The sequence below is a fragment of the Varanus komodoensis genome, unplaced genomic scaffold (assembly GCF_004798865.1).
Source record: "Varanus komodoensis strain SLA01 unplaced genomic scaffold, ASM479886v1 scaffold67, whole genome shotgun sequence".
NCBI lineage: Eukaryota > Metazoa > Chordata > Lepidosauria > Squamata > Varanidae > Varanus > Varanus komodoensis.
The window spans coordinates 1203185-1222037 of NW_025336308.1; the positions used below are offsets into that span (position 1 = coordinate 1203185).

The 18853-nt window shown below is 46.7% G+C and overlaps 2 protein-coding genes across 4 annotated transcripts; one reads left to right on the forward strand and one right to left on the reverse strand.

Moving 5' to 3' along the window:
* The first annotated feature begins 3839 nt into the window (after positions 1-3839).
* On the forward strand, positions 3840-7741 carry CHRNA3 (cholinergic receptor nicotinic alpha 3 subunit). Its single transcript, XM_044450554.1, has 4 exons — positions 3840-3881; positions 5284-5393; positions 6164-7181; positions 7613-7741. The coding sequence occupies exons 1-4, from the start codon at positions 3855-3857 to the stop codon at positions 7739-7741; spliced, it is 1284 nt and encodes a 427-aa protein (XP_044306489.1). The 5' UTR covers positions 3840-3854.
* A 3021-nt stretch (positions 7742-10762) lies between these two features.
* On the reverse strand, positions 10763-18526 carry CHRNA5 (cholinergic receptor nicotinic alpha 5 subunit). Of its 3 annotated transcripts, XM_044450632.1 has the most exons (6): positions 18484-18526; positions 17838-17989; positions 17010-17054; positions 16057-16166; positions 14469-15306; positions 10763-11828 (listed from the first exon to the last, which is right to left on the reverse strand). In XM_044450632.1, exons 3-6 carry the CDS (start codon positions 17034-17036, stop codon positions 11670-11672), a joined length of 1134 nt encoding a protein of 377 aa, XP_044306567.1. In that variant the 5' UTR covers positions 17037-17054; positions 17838-17989; positions 18484-18526; the 3' UTR covers positions 10763-11669. The 3 variants fall into 3 exon arrangements, with proteins under 3 accessions (XP_044306567.1, XP_044306566.1, XP_044306565.1); XM_044450631.1 differs by lacking the exon at positions 18484-18526 and having other exon boundaries at positions 14478-15306; positions 17838-18044; XM_044450630.1 differs by lacking the exon at positions 18484-18526 and having other exon boundaries at positions 17838-18044.
* Between the last annotated feature and the right edge of the window lie 327 nt (positions 18527-18853).

Sequence of the window (18853 nt, forward strand, 5' to 3'; positions counted from 1 at the left end):
CCTTGGGTGAACGTCCATTCCGCGCATGATTCAATCACCCCATTTTCATTAAGTCAGAACAGAGATGCTTACTGGCACCGAGTCCAGAGAAAGGGCTGGATCCCGCCATCGAGCCAAGCGCAAGCGCTCTCTGCCTTATCAGATCACCAGCTGATGCATCCGGGAGCCGTGTGTGTCGGGTTTTTTAAAACACCCGGTGCAGCGAAGTCCAAGGAGCACTTTGTGCCCACACCCTTTGGCTGATGTTCTCATCTCTTGCCGTGGGCAGAGCTGTAATTACGGAGGGAGAGAGGAAGACACACAGAGAGCGTGTTTCCAGCTCAGAACTATGGATCCAGGTCCCGCTGTCTGCACATTCCCATAACTGCTTCCAGCAGAAGCTAAGCTGTCTGTTTTTGCTACTCAGCTTTTTTGCTACTCAGCTTTGCTACTCAGCCAGTGCTTCCTGCTCTCAGCTGATCCGATCTTGGGCAGGGGCTCTGTGGACGAGTGACAAATTCATAGCGAAATGGGGAGAATTCCAAAGCTGCCTCTGGCTTTTGCTATGTTCTTCCTTCTTCAAGGTGAGCCTTCTTTCTTCTGCGCTTTGGAGGAGAGGGTGGGAGGTCGTTAAAAGCCAGAAGTCACTTCCTGCCTGTCTTGGTTCTGAAAAGATGTGAAGTTCGTAGGTATCAGAGTAGCACGTCGTAAGGGTCATATTTGCTTTGATAACTCCCCTGCACGGTTGTTGTTGTTTTTTATTTCTCCTTTGCAAAACTGGTTTGGAATACTAATCAGGGCTTATCATTCTTCAGAAACTGAGAGAAAAAAAGACAGGGGAATTGGCAATGCGTGTTTGAATCAACAATGTGGCAGAGCCAGAAATAGTAAAATCTTTGGAATAAGTGCACTCATCTATATGGTAAAATGATCACGTTCCGGGAGGCGTGAATGTTCTAGTCCTCAAAAGGACTGTCTCCAAAGAGCTTCAATATTTATATATACATCCAGTATGAAAAATTCCCTGCCTTTGTTTGTTTCTTTTGGCCAACCGAGGGGGAATTGAAGCTGTCTCTTTTCCAAGCAAGCGCGTGGATTTATTCTAAATCTTAGACAGTCTGAGCTTTGGATGCTAATTTTCATACTTATGTGAAAGCTACGGGGAACAATTGTGCTTAAGATATTTTTACAGAGCAGACTTGGGGGAGCCCTGAATTGCCCAAATGCTGTGTGTTTGTTATATGTTTGTTATACAAAGCAGCCCCGGGGGGATTGCCACAGGTCCCCCAAGCGCCAAAATGTTACCTGTGCAAAGAGTAAATAATACCTGAGATTCTAAAAGTGACGTTCATAAAAGGCGACCTACTCCTGGCTCATCTGGCGTTGCTTGGGAGCTGCAGATTTCCCTTCCTGTGGTCCTGGGTTTGATCCCCAGTTTTTCCAGGAAGGGCTCAATCCAGATTCAGAGGATTGCAATCCGGAGACAAATGTGAGCTCAGACCCTCCACTGCATTGCAAGCGATGTCAGGACTTCGACCTTCTCTCTCCCCTCGTACCTTCACCCCGAATTGCACCTGTGGAAGAGCCCACTCTAAAAATTGTATACACTTATACTATTTAAATACTACTATAATAGTATAATGTTACTATTAATTAACTCTATTAATTATACTATTTATTTACTATGTTTATGGTTTGTTCATTATTATTTATTTTTATCTGTATTTTAAATATATTTATATTGCACTATGAGCCCCGCAGAAAGCCTTTGGCTGTAGGGCAGCATCGAAATGTGATAGACAGACAGACAGATGGGTATTAGAGGCACTTTGCAAACCTTAGCATGAAACCCGGTGCCACACACCCTAAACTCGCCATTTAAGCCAGCGTGGCCCAAGGTAAGGCGGCTTCCTTCAATGACCTTCTCTGTCTTGTGGCAGCACTGAACTTAGAAATGATTCCTTTTCCCCGTGTGTCTTTCCCGAGATTTCATTTAGTGAGGGAAGGAGACAGACACGCAGCCCACCCTCCGCCCTTCACCACATCGCCACCGGATCCCAGTCTTTACACCACTTCACTGCGCACACATGTTGCCACGCGGGAGTTAAAGAAACTAGACGGGGAAGCATTCTGCATCTGCGAAAGGAGCCCCACACTGGCCTTCTCTGCCCAGCTTGCAGTCTGTCTGTCTCCTGGGTCCACGAGCTCTGAGGAAGGGCGCGCTGCCGGAGGAGGGGAGCTGCAGAACAACAATAAACTGTGATTTAATTTTCCAAGAAAATTACCGTCATGAAGTTCCCTCCAGCAAGGGGACGGGCAGGAGCGAGCACATCGGTCGGTGAGGTGCTCTGTACAGAGAAGGGAGCAGGTTCAGCTCGTGGCGGCTCCACGTACACCCGTGGTGGGTGGGAAGCCTGGGCTGAGCTCCAGCCGAGCTGCACGCCATCCCTGCAGACTGGACTGGATGACTCGCAGGCCACCCTTGGCCTGAGAGGCAAAGCACACACGTCCCAGTGAGAACAAGAATAGATCAGGAAGGGATCCGAAGAGAGGGAAATGCCGGTTGTGAGCTTCACAGTGGAAAGAATAGCCATTACCATCTTAGGGGGAGTGCTCCGTGCAAGATCGTTAAATCCAGCACCTGAAAGTACCCAACCGCACCGAAGGGCACCAAGCAGAGGGGTGGGCAGACCGGTGCCGAAGGACCCTGGCCCGCTTCTCCGCCAGAATCTTGCCTGGGCCAAGACAGTGGTGATGGGGAGAAGGGGGAGCTGCGGGTGCCCCAGTTCCATGCTCCCCAGCTCCCAGGACGAGAAAGAGAAAAAGCAAGCAGCACCGGAGCCACAGCTGCGGGCTCTTTTTCTGACTCTGCCCTCTTGCAGGGTGCTGCTGCTCCCCGGACGAGCACCGGCTGTATGAGGAGCTGTTTGCCAATTACAACAACATCATCAGGCCAGTGGAAAACGTGTCTGATCCGGTCATCATTTGGTTCGAGGTGTCCCTTTCCCAGTTGGTGAAGGTGGTGAGTAGAGTAAAGGCTGCCCTTGTCATGATTCGGGCTTGGATGTGCACTCATGAGCCCTCCCTTGGGGTACTTTGGGGGTGCTTTATAGGATGCCGCCATCCTTCAGAGTCTCTTCTTTGCAACCAACCCTGCAGCTTTTTCCAGATGGAGGAAACGAGGGTATTATACAGAAGAGGTGGGATGAAACACTGGTGTATTTACACACGTCTGCTGTGCCACAGTGCCACCTACTGGTTATGCAATGGAATAGATAATAAAGCAGAGAAAACACAACCCACCCACCCACCCCCAGAAATAAAGGAGCTGATCTCAATCCCGCAAAGACTCTGGAAGCAGAAGTCTCGGTGAAGTGATGGCTTACGAGTTTCATGCTAGGCTTCCCTACAACACATTTCCTACATGAAATTTTTATGGGTACTTCAATAATAAATCCCTCATGCAGAAAAGCTCTCAGTTTGCAGAATATCCATTTGTGCCTGGTCATCCATTAGCTCTCAAAATATAATGTTTTGGTTTCTGAGTGATGGAACCAACTAGTCCAGGGTAGCGCTCTTCCAGTCTGAAACAATGACCTGAGATCCATTTCAGATGAAGACAGGATATAAATGTTTCAAATAAATAAATAGACTCCCACCCACCCTCTTTTAAAGATGGTTTTGGCAGATGTGCAAAAACAGCAAGAGGGAGAAACTGCCCTGAAAGCAAAAATCCCATGAGAGATTTTCTTGGCCTGTTCAGCAACCCAACAGTGGGATGCAAGAAAAACTCACACACACCCATCCCACTTCATAAGGAAGCGTTTCAAACACAAGAATAATCTTTCTTTCCCCAGGACGAAGTGAACCAAATAATGGAGACCAATCTGTGGCTGAGACACGTAAGTTTTTCCACCCCTCGCAATTCGCCTGCAACAGAGAAGCCATCCAGGTCTTCACGATTAAGGTTTTCGTTTTTATATGTAGGGATGTGGGAGAAGCAGCGGAGATGAAGGGGAGCTGGGAGAGAAGAAAGCAAACTGAAAACACCTCGCAGCAAATCCTTAATGTCCTCTCCTCCTCTCTCTCTCTCCCCCCAAGCCCCCAGACCAAAACCTTGTATTCCAGACATTTTTCCAAGAAGGAAATCCTCACAGTTACAGCCTGAACACAAAGTGTAAGGCGGAGTTCGTTTCTCTTCTTAGGCACTTCTGACATCTGCTGGCCATCTTTGCATGACATGAAAGCACAGATGCTTGAGGCCCGAAGGGATTCTAGGGGCACCGGAGAGAGACTCTGGGTTGCAATCTCCTCATTGCACGCATTCACACACATCTGGAAGAAGTCGGAAATGAAGCAACTCCTAAGCTACAGCATTTTTTGCAAGCAAGTTCTCAGGCAGGGAATCACGTCCACCAAGGTCCCAGAAGAATGCAATCACCCATAATTCCTGCCCATATAATCGCACCCGACCTTGCTAGTGATCTGGAGCTGCTGGGAAAGGTGCAGCAGATACAAAACATTTATTTCCACTAGACACCACATCGTATAATCAAATCCCTGAACGGTTGTAGTAGCATTCGATTTTATCCCTCTTTCGGAGCTCCGGCAGCTGCCTCTCCATGAGGTTACGCCAACATGTGGCAAGTTTTTCAGGGCTGCTAAACAGCTGTTTGGTTGTTCGGCCCTTACTGCCAATGTGCTTGGATGTGGCTCTAGAGGAGGGGAATGCAGTGACTCCTGGCTTTTTGTGTCAAGAAAGGAGGAAAATTGCAGCCTCCAGGCACCCTGCCGGTGCTTCAGAAGACACTGCCCTTCCTTTGCAGTTTAGATATTTTCAAGGCTTCTTTGATGGCTCTCGCTGCGCTAAGCTTGTTTATCATGTTGTGTGTCTTGCCTCTTGTTATTTTTATTCTAACTTATTGTCTCAATAAACTGTTTGAAGAGCAGTGCAGGGTATGCATTCAAACAAGCTAACCTGCGAGGTGTTGGATGGCTTCCTCAGCAAAAGGTTTTGAAATATCACGGCCGGCAATGCGCAAGGTGTAATTTCCCCTGACATTTTTGTGTTAAGACGGGAAGGCATTGACCTTCCAAGCTGTTAAATGTCATCACAAAGGTGAGTCAACATTTCTACACATCCCAGCATTTCACCAGCCCTGTGCCAGGTGCCAGTTGCAGGCCAAAAAATAAACGAACACTAGAAACTTGTGCAAGGGGAGGAAATGGCTACTTAAGAGGCACAGGGTTTTGAGACTTCCAAATCAAAGTGCTGCTGGACTTTCCTTCTTCTTCTTTCATTAGATGTGGAACGATTACAAGCTCAAGTGGAATCCTGAGCAGTATGGAGGCGTCGAATGCATCCGCGTGCCATCGCAAAAGATCTGGAAACCAGACATCGTGTTATATAATAAGTAAGATGATAACATCCAATCTGCGCTGCATGCTCTTAGCTTTGCACGCAAGCCACGGTTGTCTTTGCTGCAAAACCTGGGATTTCTACCAGCTTTCCCCAGCCGGGTCTCACTGGCTGTTTGGGACAGCAGGTTCCCGGCATTCCTCCCCAGTGGCCATGCTGGCTGGGGCTGAGGGGAACTGTAGTCCAACCCATCTGGAGGGGGCTAGAATATGGAACTCTGGTTTCCTCTGCAGGGCAGTCGCTCACCACGATTTCGGGCAGCCTCGCAGCCGCAGACCATGCAACCCCTGTGATCCAACTCAAAGGTTTTTGCAGTGTTCCCAGGCCTACATCCATCAACTTCATTCCAAAAACTGATATAGTGCTAGGCAGGCACCATGTAAATGGCACAACAGCTCGCGGCAATGGGCTGTGCAAAAGTTAGGTGGGACGGGGGCACAACCGCTCGGGGAAGTGTGCCGTCACAACCCTGGAGTCCCGTCTCGCTCATAGTTCGGATCTCAGTTGGCCCAGCTCAGTGCAGCCCTGTGTGATGGACCTGCCCTGGTGACACGTCTGTAAAGCAGGTCACCCTTTTGAGCCCCCATTTGCACCTGGAAGGCTTGAGACTCTCCAAAGCTTGGCCTTCAGCTCCCATCATCCTCAGCTCCGCTGGCTAGGGCTGATTAGAGATGCAGGCCAAAGCATCTGGAGTCCAGCATGTCGCCCTCCCGCGAACGCATGAAGAGTATTTGACGAAATGACACACTTGCTGGTTTTTTCCAGTGCTGTTGGGGACTTCCAGGTGGACGACAAAACAAAGGCCTTGCTGAATTACACTGGAAACGTCACTTGGATGCCACCGGCTATATTTAAGAGCTCGTGCAAAATAGACGTGACCTACTTCCCCTTTGATTACCAGAACTGCACCATGAAGTTTGGCTCCTGGTCTTACGACAAAGCCGAGATCGACCTGGTCTTGGTCGGTTCCACCATGAACCTCAAGGAATACTGGGAAAGCGGAGAGTGGGCCATCATTAAAGCCCCGGGCTACAAGCACGACATCAAGTACAACTGCTGCGAAGCTGTCTACACGGATATCACCTATTCCCTTTACATCCGGCGGCTTCCCTTGTTCTACACCATCAACCTGATCATTCCCTGCCTGCTGATCTCCTTCTTAACTGTCTTGGTGTTTTACCTCCCTTCGGACTGCGGGGAGAAGGTCACCCTGTGCATATCCGTCCTCTTATCCTTGACCGTCTTCCTCCTGGTCATCACGGAGACCATTCCTTCCACCTCCCTGGTGATCCCGCTGATTGGGGAGTACCTGCTCTTCACCATGATCTTCGTCACCCTCTCCATCGTCATCACAGTGTTCGTGCTTAACGTGCACTACAGAACTCCCAGAACGCACACCATGCCCGCCTGGGTGAAAACCATCTTCTTAGGTGTGCTCCCGAGGATCATGTTTATGACCAGGCCGGTCAGCGAGGAAGAGGAGGACGAGGGCCTGAAGCCGAAGCCGCCCAGCAGCACTGAGATCCCCCGCTTCAACTGCTTTGGCGCCCCGGAAAAGCTGTGCCCCAAGGGCGACTTCCCATGCCAGGACGCCGTGTGCTGCTACTGCCAACACCAACACATACAATATATCAAAGTGAACGGCAACCTGACCCAGAGCTCCAGCTGCGAATCCGTAGATGCTCTCGTCTCGTCTTCGGTCATATCGTCGGAAATGAGAGATGCAATCGAGAGCGTTAAATACATCGCCGAAAACATGAGACTGCAGAACGAAGCCAAAGAGGTACGGGCAGGTCTTACTTGTTTTTCAAAGCGCGTACTTGTCCCCCTTCTCCAATTCAAGCCGCCATCTCGTTTCTTTGCAAAATAGCTCTTTCTTTCCGGTTCACGGCTAACAAACCGTAGCCACAAGAAGTCTCTGTGCATGAACAAAGTGGATTGTTGAGGACAAACCGGAATGGCAGACCTAATATACCAGTAGTATAGCACAACTTTCCGCAGCGGAATACCAGAAAAATGCCTCTGATTTGTGGTGCTGTTACATACAGTACTATTCGGGCATTTTTATTTTTTTCTTAGAAGTACAAAATGTTCAAATAATCTTTCCACACAAGGGTTGGTGAAGAGATACGGGGAGTTGCAGGATCAGGTTTGCAAATATGTTTTTAAACTAAGTATGCTTAAAATGATCATTTTTGTCTGCTTTTTCCCCAGACTCAAGATGACTGGAAGTACGTTGCCATGGTGATTGACCGGATCTTCCTGTGGGTGTTTATTCTTGTATGCATTCTGGGGACGGCTGGTTTATTTTTGCAACCATTGATGGTTGGAGATGACGTGTAGATAACATTGCTGTGTAAAAGCGCATTCTTGTTCACAATCCACATGTCTTAAATGCTCTCCCTTTGCATTAAAATACATATTTCTCATCTTTGTGTAGTGAACTAAGAATATCCAAACATTAATTAACTAAATTCAGCCACTTCTGATATAAACCTGAAAAAACAGTGTTGAATTATTCTGAAGTAATGAATGAAGCTGAAGTATTTTAATTTCCAGAGACACAGTCTTCTAGAAGTTAATATAACATTTCAGTTTCTGCGTTTAAAGGGTTTGTAACGAGTGGTGTTTAGGCTGGACACGAAAGTGACAAGGATTTCCACGACGGAAAAGTTTGTCCTGACAACTCAAGCCAGGTCATCGCATGATTATAGCAATGAGGGTCATTGCAACAACGCCAAGAAAGTCGCAATATTCAGACGTTGTTCTATTGTCTACAAAGCAGCAAAAATACGTGAAGAGGAGTTACAGAAGAGGCGGATAGGGGCTAGCTATTTGTACAGCATCTGGGAGACTGTTCAGCCCCCACGGCCCTGAAATAATTTGATCCTAAATGCTATTATTTTAGCAGCCATTTGCCAGAACAGTTTAGAACTTGGCTGGCACTTAGCAAACAAAGGTTTTAGGATATATGCAACACAGGGCACTGTTTTAATGACAGCAGTAAAAAGATACTCCACTCACTAATCTGGCCACAAAGGGATCCTGACCTAAGCCATCCACAGAAATGGCAACGCCAGTGGAATGGGAACCTTTTTGACTTGTTACTGGCCAACACTGGAGCACCTGCAATGAAATATAGTTTTTTTTATACGGGTATGGAATAGTCTAAGTTTATTCCTAATTTGCACCATCTTTTTTTTTTAATCCCAGTTGTTGCTCTCAAGATTGTACTTTTTTGCCCTATTTCTGCCAGTCACGTACAACAGACTGAGGGTGCAGGAAGTTCTTTGTCTAAGTGGAGTAGCCCAGTCATGTTTGCCATTTTAAAAACACGTGAGCAATTAAGCCCTTCCATTCTAGAGAAGAAAGCAGTGTGTCATGTTGAAAGGACTTCAGGGAAACGCCGAAGTCTGTTTTCAGCTCAGAATTTAGCACTGTCATGATTGAGCCTTCATGGTTAGAAACAGTAATTTTGTTAATGGCTAAAAATGCAATAAAATATTTGCATCGATCATCTAGAGAAGCCCAAAGGAGATCCCCGTAAGTCAAACTGAAGCAGCAAGGATAATAAGCCCAAGTATTGCAAAGATTTTCAATATGCAAAAGAGGTTTAAGTCATAAACTGCAGTATTCTCCTACTTATAAAGAAAATAATCAGGATTGTTATCGGTAAGGTCTCTGTGTTTTATTACCCTGGAATTGTCAAGAGCTGGCTGGAGCCAGGGGTCAGACTAGATGGTCTTCTGAGCCACTATGTTTCTAGGATAAGACTTCGTGGGGTAAGGTGACACGCAGGACAGGTACATGAGGGGGTGTCACACAGGTGGGTAGAGACCTGTTCTCCCCTGCAGAGGAAGCCAGGGCGCGCACCAACGGAGCCAAGCTCAGGGAACCAAGGTTCAATTTGGATGCCAGGAAGCACTTCCTGACAGTCAGGACCCCGAGGGTGTGGAATGGGCTTCCACGGGAGGTCGCTGAGGCCCCATCGGTGTGGGTGTTTAAGGACAGGCTGGATGTGCACATGGTGGGCATGTCGTGAGCGGAGCCGGCTGGAGCCGGGGGTCAGACTAGATGGCCCAAGAGACCCCTTCCTACTCGCTCTGTTTCTAGGATAAGACTTAGTGGGATAATTAAAGGAGATAATTAAAGACACAGCACTACGTTGAACCCACTGTTCCCAGGCTCTTCCAGTCTATAACGTAAACACAGAAAAGGCATTAAGCTGGTGAAGGATGAACTCTGCATTTATATGTCTCAACTTAGGCTTAGTTCCAGTAGGAGGTGGGGGATTAAGGCGCTGTGCCAGGCATGTGAAGGGAAAGGTGAATTTCAGGAGGGATGTGAAGGAAGGGAGGAAGGAAGGAAGGAAGGAAGGGGGAGGTGGGGGAGATACTTCCAAGATTTTGGCAATTTTTTTTTCTGCTTGGTGCATTGCAGTAGTCAAGAGAGAAATGAAAATAGATTGGGGGCAGCCCAGAAAATAGAAACGAGACTGAGAGAACATAAATCCACCGTGTAGCCGAATATACAACCTGAGTGCTGAGCTTCCTATCTTGAAGAAGTTGAACATAATGAAACAGGAACATGGACTGACCTTCCCGCTAGGAACCAATAATCTCAATTCTTTATATAAAAAGGCAGATTTGCAGGGGAATGATGGGTATTTAAATTATAAGCAGTGGAGGGAAATGAATAAGAATGCTTAATTAACCCAGTTTGCAATAGTTGTTTAGTAAAGATGTATTATACAATTGAAAAATTCGGATTTAATTATCTTTTTCCTGACTGTACTAATAAAACAGAAGCATCAGATGCAAGATTTGGTTTATTTTCATTAATAGAGAACAACCTCAAAGTGCATTAATGTAGCCGGTAAACTGCAAAATCATTTTTAGAACCCCTTCACGTTAAAGCTAGATCTTTCCAGATATTTTTGAAAAAGCCCTCTGCTCACAAGACGATAGAGCTTCCAGGGACCAAGTACGAGTCATCTTGTACCAGCAACGAGCCTGATTTTTTTTTACTTACTACAAACCATACTCAACATTAGAATTTTTCAACTTTGTAAACTCTCTCTAAAGTGCATTTAAATAGCATTACAGTCACGTGCTCCTTTATTGTAACACGTATCCTGGCTTTTTTCCTTCAAAGAACTCAAGGTGCTTACATAAAACAGCCTCTCCCCTAAAACTTATCCTCACAACAACCCTGTGAGGTAGGCTGGGCTGAGAGTCAGTGACTGGCCCAAAATCACCCAGCGAGTGTTGTGGCTGAATGGGGACTAAAACACAGATCTCCTGGATCCCAGATTTTTTTTGCGGGGGGAAGTTTTGTTTTGTTAGTATTTTCTTGAAAGTCCTGCTTTGCTTCCCAAAAGCAGGGACGGAAAATAACTGTGCAAATGATTAGTCGGTTCACATGTTCGGTTTCACTTTGGCTGAAGGAGGGATCTTGCTCTAGGACTTTACAAGTTGTGAATGGCAAATCAAACAGAAAGGCATTTGCTTTAATCAAACCCCTGTCCTCTCGGCCTCCCACTGGGATAAAAATACTGGCCAGCCCTAAAGGAACCTTGGAAAGCATTACTGAGATAGCATATAAAGCAATGCCATTTTCCTAACTTTTCTGCATTGCCTTAATAGTTTTACCAAAGGGCACCCTAGAAAGCTCTAATTTTAAAATGCCGCATTATTGTCGTTATTACAACATTTGGCACAGCTTTGATTCTATGAACTGCTGCACACACACACTGCAAACTGTTCTGAGAACTCGTCTAAGAGAAAGGTAGAGAAATACCTTAAATAAATACATACGTACTTAGGGCTGCATCCAACAGTGTGACTCTGCTAGTGTAAATGATGTTACGCTAATGGAAGCGAGACTCCGATCTATGCACGGGAAGAAAATCAAGCTAAAATTACACTTGCGCAAGCCAGTTGCACAAGCTTAATGCATAACAGAAAAAGTCGGTGTTGCTCGTGAAATGGAAATGACACGTTTAGATTTTGCAGGATTTAGGACACACGGATGACAAGCAGGTGAGTTCTGATCTCCAAATAGGAATACAAGGAACTAACACCCCCCAAAAATATCCTACTTGTGTCCTAAGCTATCCATGCTTAACTCCAGGCACAAATGCCTGCTCCCAACTCCATTCCTTCAGATATTTCATAGTTAGATATTAAAGTGTGCCAGGTAATTTCTCCGCTACGGCTGAGATGAATACTCCTAGATAGATGGAGACGACCGAACCCCTACCTGTGCTTTATTAATTAACACTTCCAATATGGACTGGGACGGTGATGCTTGCCCATTTATGAATGACAGGAATAAACAGTGCCAGAGAACCAATAATGGAAACCAGAAGGAACGTCCATAAGAAAACTCGATCAAGCACCAGGGCTATAAATTTCCAGTCCTCAACAACCTAAAGAGAAAAGAGAAGAAAAGTTAATGCATTTTCTGAAGCACAAAATATATAGTTGTTATTTGTTATCATCATCAAAAAAATGAGCTTTGCTGCTTGCTTAGTACGGAGGAGCTAAATGATAAGTTGCGGACAAATTCCAATGGAAAAGCTGTCAGGAGTTTTTGCTCGTAGATTTCCAGGTGGTCAAAAGAACTTGCTTTATTTTGTGTGTTTCAATATGCCACGAACTGAGGACGTGTGCCATACATTGAGAAAACAAATAATTAGGCTGCTTTCAAAGAAGTTAAACACACCATATCCTGGGATGGGACAGGAGAAGAAAAACATGTTCTGGTCTCTGTTACCACCCAGGGAATTAAGGCTGCCTCTCCTGAATTGCAAGAGCAAGATCGAGCCAAGAGAGGGACTGATCTGGGCATCTCTGTGCCAAAAGGAACGCCAGCTCCAGCCGGCAGCTGCTCGGCCCTGCAAGAACAAGGGGGAAGAGCACACAGGCCCACCCACCGGCGAGAAGCACAAGAGCCACAAGCAGGAACAAGATCGCCTTGGCCCGAAGTCCATTTCGACGCCCGCTTACAGTTTCAGCTTTGCAAACTGATTTCTGGGACAAACGGATGGTGTGAAAAGCAAGATCAACACTCAGGGTTTTTCAGGCAACCCAAAGAGAGCCTTACTCTTGCATCCTGGAGCATGCCGTTGAGCACACATTCTGGTATTGTTTTGCCCTTGATCCTTCAAAGCATCGGAGATTTCTATTGTTAGGTTTTTAGCAGTACCACAATGGCAAAGGAGACAGGACAGTGGCAGTTGGGAAAAGAATTGTCCATTGTTCAGGGCACTCCAGCCACCTCCCTGTCCAAAGTAGCTCAAGTTTGCCCCCAACTGGTTTCAGAGGCCTTTAGCTGCCACTGGCCAATTGTTTTCAGGGAAAAGCTTGAAATCGCAAGGGCCAAAAACCGGCCGTTATTTATTTATTAGATTTATATCCCGCTTTTCCCTACCCCAAACTCAAAGCGGCTTACATCAATTTCCTCCTCGTGCACTTAATTTTATCCCCACAACACCCCCCCTGTGAGGTAGGCTGGTCTGAGTGTCTGTGACTGGCCCAAAGTCAAGGGACTAGAACCCGGATCTCCTGAGTCCCAGTCCCACGCTCTTCGCCACTGCACCACGGTAGCTCTTAACTCTAACTTTTAATCTCCAATAAAAAATGCTAGAACACGAAGGTCAGTGCCTGGTATACTACCTGGGAACCTTGTTGTACACACCTTTATAACAAGGGAACAAGGAGGCTACCCCTCAAACAAAGATCATCTCAAATATTTCCAAACCAGTATGGAAACCCAAGAGTAGTTCATTTCCACCGATGCCTTAATCCAAAACTCCACTTTTGAAATGTGGGGATAACAGCACTGCTCTGCCCTGAACAGGAACACTAAGAAAATGGTACATTTTGAGCAGCAGAATTTACTATATTCATGCTATTATAATGTACAAAAAGGGGCGTGTGGATTTTTTTTTTTTTAAGAGAAATTGGATGTTTGCTTTTTTTAACGGCTGACTCTCTGCAATGCAGACTGGCAATGGATAGAAATGCTGACTAATGTTCCCAACTACTTTTAGGGAAGGGCTACTGCTTCCTGGTAGGGAATGCGCTTTGGCAAAGAATCCAGGCTCGGCCCCACATGCATCTCTCTGGCGAGCTGGGAAAGATTCCTGCCTCACACCCAGACAGTCACTGCCACATGGTACCGGGGGAAGCAAACCTTTTTCCTGATTCACATCTTTACACATTTCAGTTCGAATTCAGAGCAAGGGTGCCCATTTATGCAAATGGTTCCTTCTTTTTCTCCATTTTCAGCCTATTAGTGCCAGTCCTACACAGAAAAAAGGCATCGCCCATGCTCAAAGGGATGGTCACAGCTGGCTTGGGGGAACGTCAAGGCTTGCAGAAATAGAGAATTTTTCCGGATCTGCTCCCCAGGGAGGGAGGGAGGGAGCCTGAAATCTTCCCCTGGGGTGCTGAGTGGGCTCAGTAACCATGAAATCCTGGCAAGGGGGAGGGAACTGTTGGGCGGGGGGAGGAAAAAGAGTGGCAGTTGTATATCGCACTGCAACATTTTGTTAGAGGGTCTACAGGGAATAATCCATTTCTAAAAACAAAAACCTCTGCGTCGTTAGTTATTTGCCCTTATAAAATGTCAGTCAACATGCTGTGACTTGCTTATGAAAGAGGATGAAACATTTCTACACATCTGGATTCAGGAATTGGGGAATGACCTGACAGCACCAGAGATGGATGATGGAAAGTCTCCTACTGTTGGATCATTGACCCAATGGATAGAAACTATGTGCAACCCAATCTTTAGCATGTATACTCAGAACCACATGGATGGACGTTTCTAAAGCCTAGATGAAGAACGCAGAATTTCCATTCTGGCTTGGCCACGGTAGAAGCAACACTACAGAATGGTTCTCCTGGAAAGCAGCTTTACAACGTAGAGACTGCAGGGTCCGAGCAAGTGAGCGCGACACAAAACAATGGAGATTTTGCTTCCATTCCGCCACGCCGTCGCGCGCGCTGCGATCCCAGCTCGCCACGTCCGCAGCCGAAGACGATGGGTCTACGGAACACACCTCACGTACTTCATTCTCCTTCACGATGTGCCTCGTGATGTACCGGATGGAATTCAAGGCTGCTTCCAGAGTATTCCTAGAGGGCTCCTCCTCGGATCCGGCGGGATTCGGGGGGTCCTCCTCCGGAGCGAAGTACCGATCCACGTGGCTTCGCATGCACAGCAGCTTCGGCAGCTTGTGCAGAAATATCTTGCGAACCCAGGGCGACATCACGTTGTGTGTCGACGAGGACCGGTGATGGACGTTGATCGCGAAGACCGTGATCACAATCGAGAGCGTCACGAAAATCATGGTGAAGACCAGATACTCGCCGATCAGGGGAATGACTTTAGAAGACGATGGTATGATTTCTTCGATGACAAGGAGGAAGACGGTTAAGGATACCAGCACGGAGGTGCACAGAGAGATCTTCTCTCCTTCGTAAGAGGGAAGATAGAAGACGAGGACAGTCAGGAACGAGAGGCCTATGCAAGGGATGATGAGGAACAGGGTATAAAAGAGTGGCAGGCGCCGGATGATGAACGAGTAGGTGATGAACGGGTACCAGCAGCATCCGTCGGTCCGGTTCCCCCTGACCCCCGTGGCGGCCGCGATTTCCCATTCGCCATTGTCAAAGAAGTCTCTCTTATCAACTTCTTCATCTACCAGAATTATATCGACTTGCGAGCCGTCGTACGTCCAGGAGCCGAATTTCATGGTGCAGTTTTGGAGGTCAAATGGAAAATAAGTGACATCTATAGTACAGGAGCTTTTGTAATTCGCCGGAGGGCTCCAAGCAACCGTGCCGTCGTGTTTCACTACGGTTTTTGTAGATGTTCCTTCAAAGCGACCATCTGCACTGAAAGAACACGCAGTGGAGGGTTATTAAATACAGAACGGGCTGCTTTCTATAAATAGCCTGCCACAAAGAGCTTGGATTGTATTAAATTATTTCCACTTTACAGTTTAATCAGTTATTTTCGGATGTTTGCTGTGACCTTCTTAACTTTTAATGATTTCATGTACTTTTATCCTTCTCAAGTGGAAAGATGTTTTGCAAGTAATACCGCCAGCCTTTTTGCAGTAGCATAAATATTCTAACAATGAAAAATGGAGCAATTTTAGCTCTTTCTGTCGCACAGAGATGTTCCTAATAAGTTGGGTCTAATGCACTAGCGAAAGCATGATTTGGGGGAAGTTTGGGGGCTGGGGAAGCCATAGGGAACATCACGGCCTGGCCTCTCCAGTCCCGTCCACCTGCATGCCAGGTAGGAACCCCCGAGGACTTCCAAGGACACTTCTCCAACCTTCAGAGTAGCAAAGCCTTAAAAAAAACCCTTATGGTTCCTGCAACACATTCCTGAAACCATAAGGACTGTTTTTGTATTTGTCTTGAAATCTATGTTTTCCACTAATACAGTTTTACAGGCAAAATTTCACACTGGAGAGAAAAACCATTAGTATGCCTCAACTGATAATTCTTGGAACCCAATTTTACCCACTTTTTTCCCCTGCTAATGTATTAAAATAAAATATATTTAAATTATCTGATTTCCTGCAAGTTGGGGGATGGTAATAATTATTATGCAGAAACACACTGAACGCTTACTTGTCATATAGAACAATGTCTGGAATCCATATTGACTCTGAAGGGACACGGATAGATGTTATTCCAGCATAATCTTTAGGATCCCATTTCAGTTTTACATCAACCCATTCCTACAGTAAGATAAAGCTTTTTTTAAAAAACAAGGCAGTTTCTCCTAATTTAGAAACAGTTAACCTGAAACAGCTAATCTAAAAGATAACAAGTAAAATGTCCAAAAGGAATTTACTTAGCAAACAAACATATTCCTGTCACACAGTCAAAAGAGGACAGGTGGAATTTTAACAGACTTCATAACGCTAAATTCTTCTGTGACTTCAAATTTTGTAATAGAATTAGACACTTTCGTGCAATTTAAAATGAAAAAGGTAATATAAACAATTTGATTCAATAATCTATTTGATGATCAGATATATGGCCTCATTCTTACGTATACAGATGATTTATTTGGTAGATTTCTATCCCACCTTTTCCTTTTTAAAGCAACTTATCTCATTCTCCTCTGGCTGCTCTTGACTTTATCTACCCCCACAACAGCCCTGTGAGGTAGGCTGGGCTGAGAGTCTGTGCCTGGCCCAAAGCCACCCAGCTGGCTCCATGGCCGAGCGGGGACTCGAACCCGGGTCACCTGAGTCCCAGGCCCGCGCTCTTAACCACCGTACTACGCTGGCTCTGTGTTGCTTTAATGGAAACTGAACATACAGTTCAGATACATCAGAAGAATTTGCTGCAGTCTCTACACTACTTCCTTTACCTGGCAAAAGTACACCTGCCTCCTGAGAAGAAAGGCTTGCTGAATTCACTGGGACTTACTCCTTGGTAAACACGGGCAGGATTGAGCCTTAGCAAGGAGGGTGCCCTCCAAGGGAAAGAGGGCCCCGAATCGTCCATTTCAATCTCTCTCCCGACACGAGGGAGCATCACAGTCAACCTGGACTGCACTGCATGACACTCACCTGCTTCAACCAAACATTTGTCGTCATCAACTGGTTTTTCTCATCCTGTTGGGAGAAAAAGCGTTGCATGCGTGACGTGTCATTTTACAAGCTTCGCCCATTTCCAGACTGTCGCTCGCAACGTACAGCATATATTTTGCAGCTGCTACCTGGGACTACTTCCGGTTTGAGGACGAGGGTGTAATGCACTGTGTGGACCTCCTCCTCCTCCTCCTCCTCCTCTGGTGCCCCCACCAGCTTACCACGAGGGAGGGCTGGATGCCTTCATCTGACACCATGATTTCCTGCCATGCCTTTGCAGGAAATCCCTATCTTGTCTCCAGGCCACTCAGCATCCCACGTGCCAGATCAGGGCATCATCCAGCAGGTGTTCGAAATGGGTCCTGCTGCAACGCCAGAGCCCGAGCAGGTGCCCAAGAATTCCAGGTATTGATGCTGATCCTGGTTGCCTAAAAGGAACTACCTCGACTGAAGGACAAAGGTCTCCTTGGGCACTTCTAACCATACAGTATATTCGTATACTGTGTGAACTGATGCAGCATTAAATAGGACTGGATAGTGCATTCCTCATGCAATTGCAAAGTGGGGTGTCCAGCATAGGACTTCTGGGTGGCGGTGTATAAATTTAATTAATACATACACGCATGCATAAAGGAAGTGGCCAGGGACTGTCAGACAACCCCGGGTACCCACTCCCTGCTCCATGGAGCTGTGGGGTTCTTTGCTTGTGAAGCAGAGACTCCAAAGTGGTGGGCTTCAGACCATCACCTACTTTATGCTAAAACGTCTAATTAAAAGCCAGACAAGCAGAAGACGCTTCGAACGTACCACGTCCACCAGCTGAGTAATCGCAAGGCCAAACTTCACCTTGATCGTGTCATTCAAGCGTTCCACCGGTCGAACCCATCTTTCGTAATCTTCAAATAGGTGTTTAAACAAACGGTCTTCACTTTTAGCAATAAAAGAAGGTTCTGAAGTACCTGCATAAAGGGCAAAAGGGATAATGAAGCTACATGTCAAAAAAATTCTATGCATTCTTGTAATTGGCACTGTAAAGATTTTAGAGAGGAAGAATGAGAGGCAGGAAAGAAGGCAGGAAAGAAGGCAGGACGTCACTCAGAATATTATTATACTTCTTGAGCTTATACATTTGCGATGTCTGAAAAAGGTTTGGCCAGAAATTAAGCACCGTGGAAAACAGGCAGAGTCCTGCAGAAATCGTTGCTTCTTCTGTCCCCCCGTACATGAGCAGGAAAGGCAACACAACCATTTCTAGTCTCTTCTGCAGATTTTGCTCTCAGCTCAGTATCGACAAAGTAGAATCATAACGCAGTGGAGGTCATGCTCAAGGCCCTCAGGATCCTGCACTTCAGCACATGCTCATGGCGGTGGAATGAATCTGCCTACGATACAAACCGGGGCGTTTGTTCCAGCAATGTACCCCGAAGGCGCCCCCCAGCACCGTGGCGATTACCTCTGCCACCAGAAACCAAGCACCTGGCTGCGTGCCACGGCAGTCACGTCCCCCCCAAGCCACCAAATTAGCCGGGCTAAAATGGAAGCGTGCAGATGCAAGTGTGAAGATAACCGGGAGAGACACGTCCGGTGGCAGGATGCACCCAGGAGGCGAGAGAGCATCGCACGGCTGCTGGAGGGGTGGGAGGCGCCAGACAGAAAGAGAGTCAAGCAGCATCTTCTCAGCCTAAAAGGTCTCCCCGTACTGTTTCGCCTCGCCAGTTCCAGCAGCAGCCACCGAAATGACTCTGACTCCACGGAAGGTCCGCAGATTCTCCTTCTGGGTTAATACGGTTATTTTCCAACTCCCAGTGGGAGTGACAGGAGGA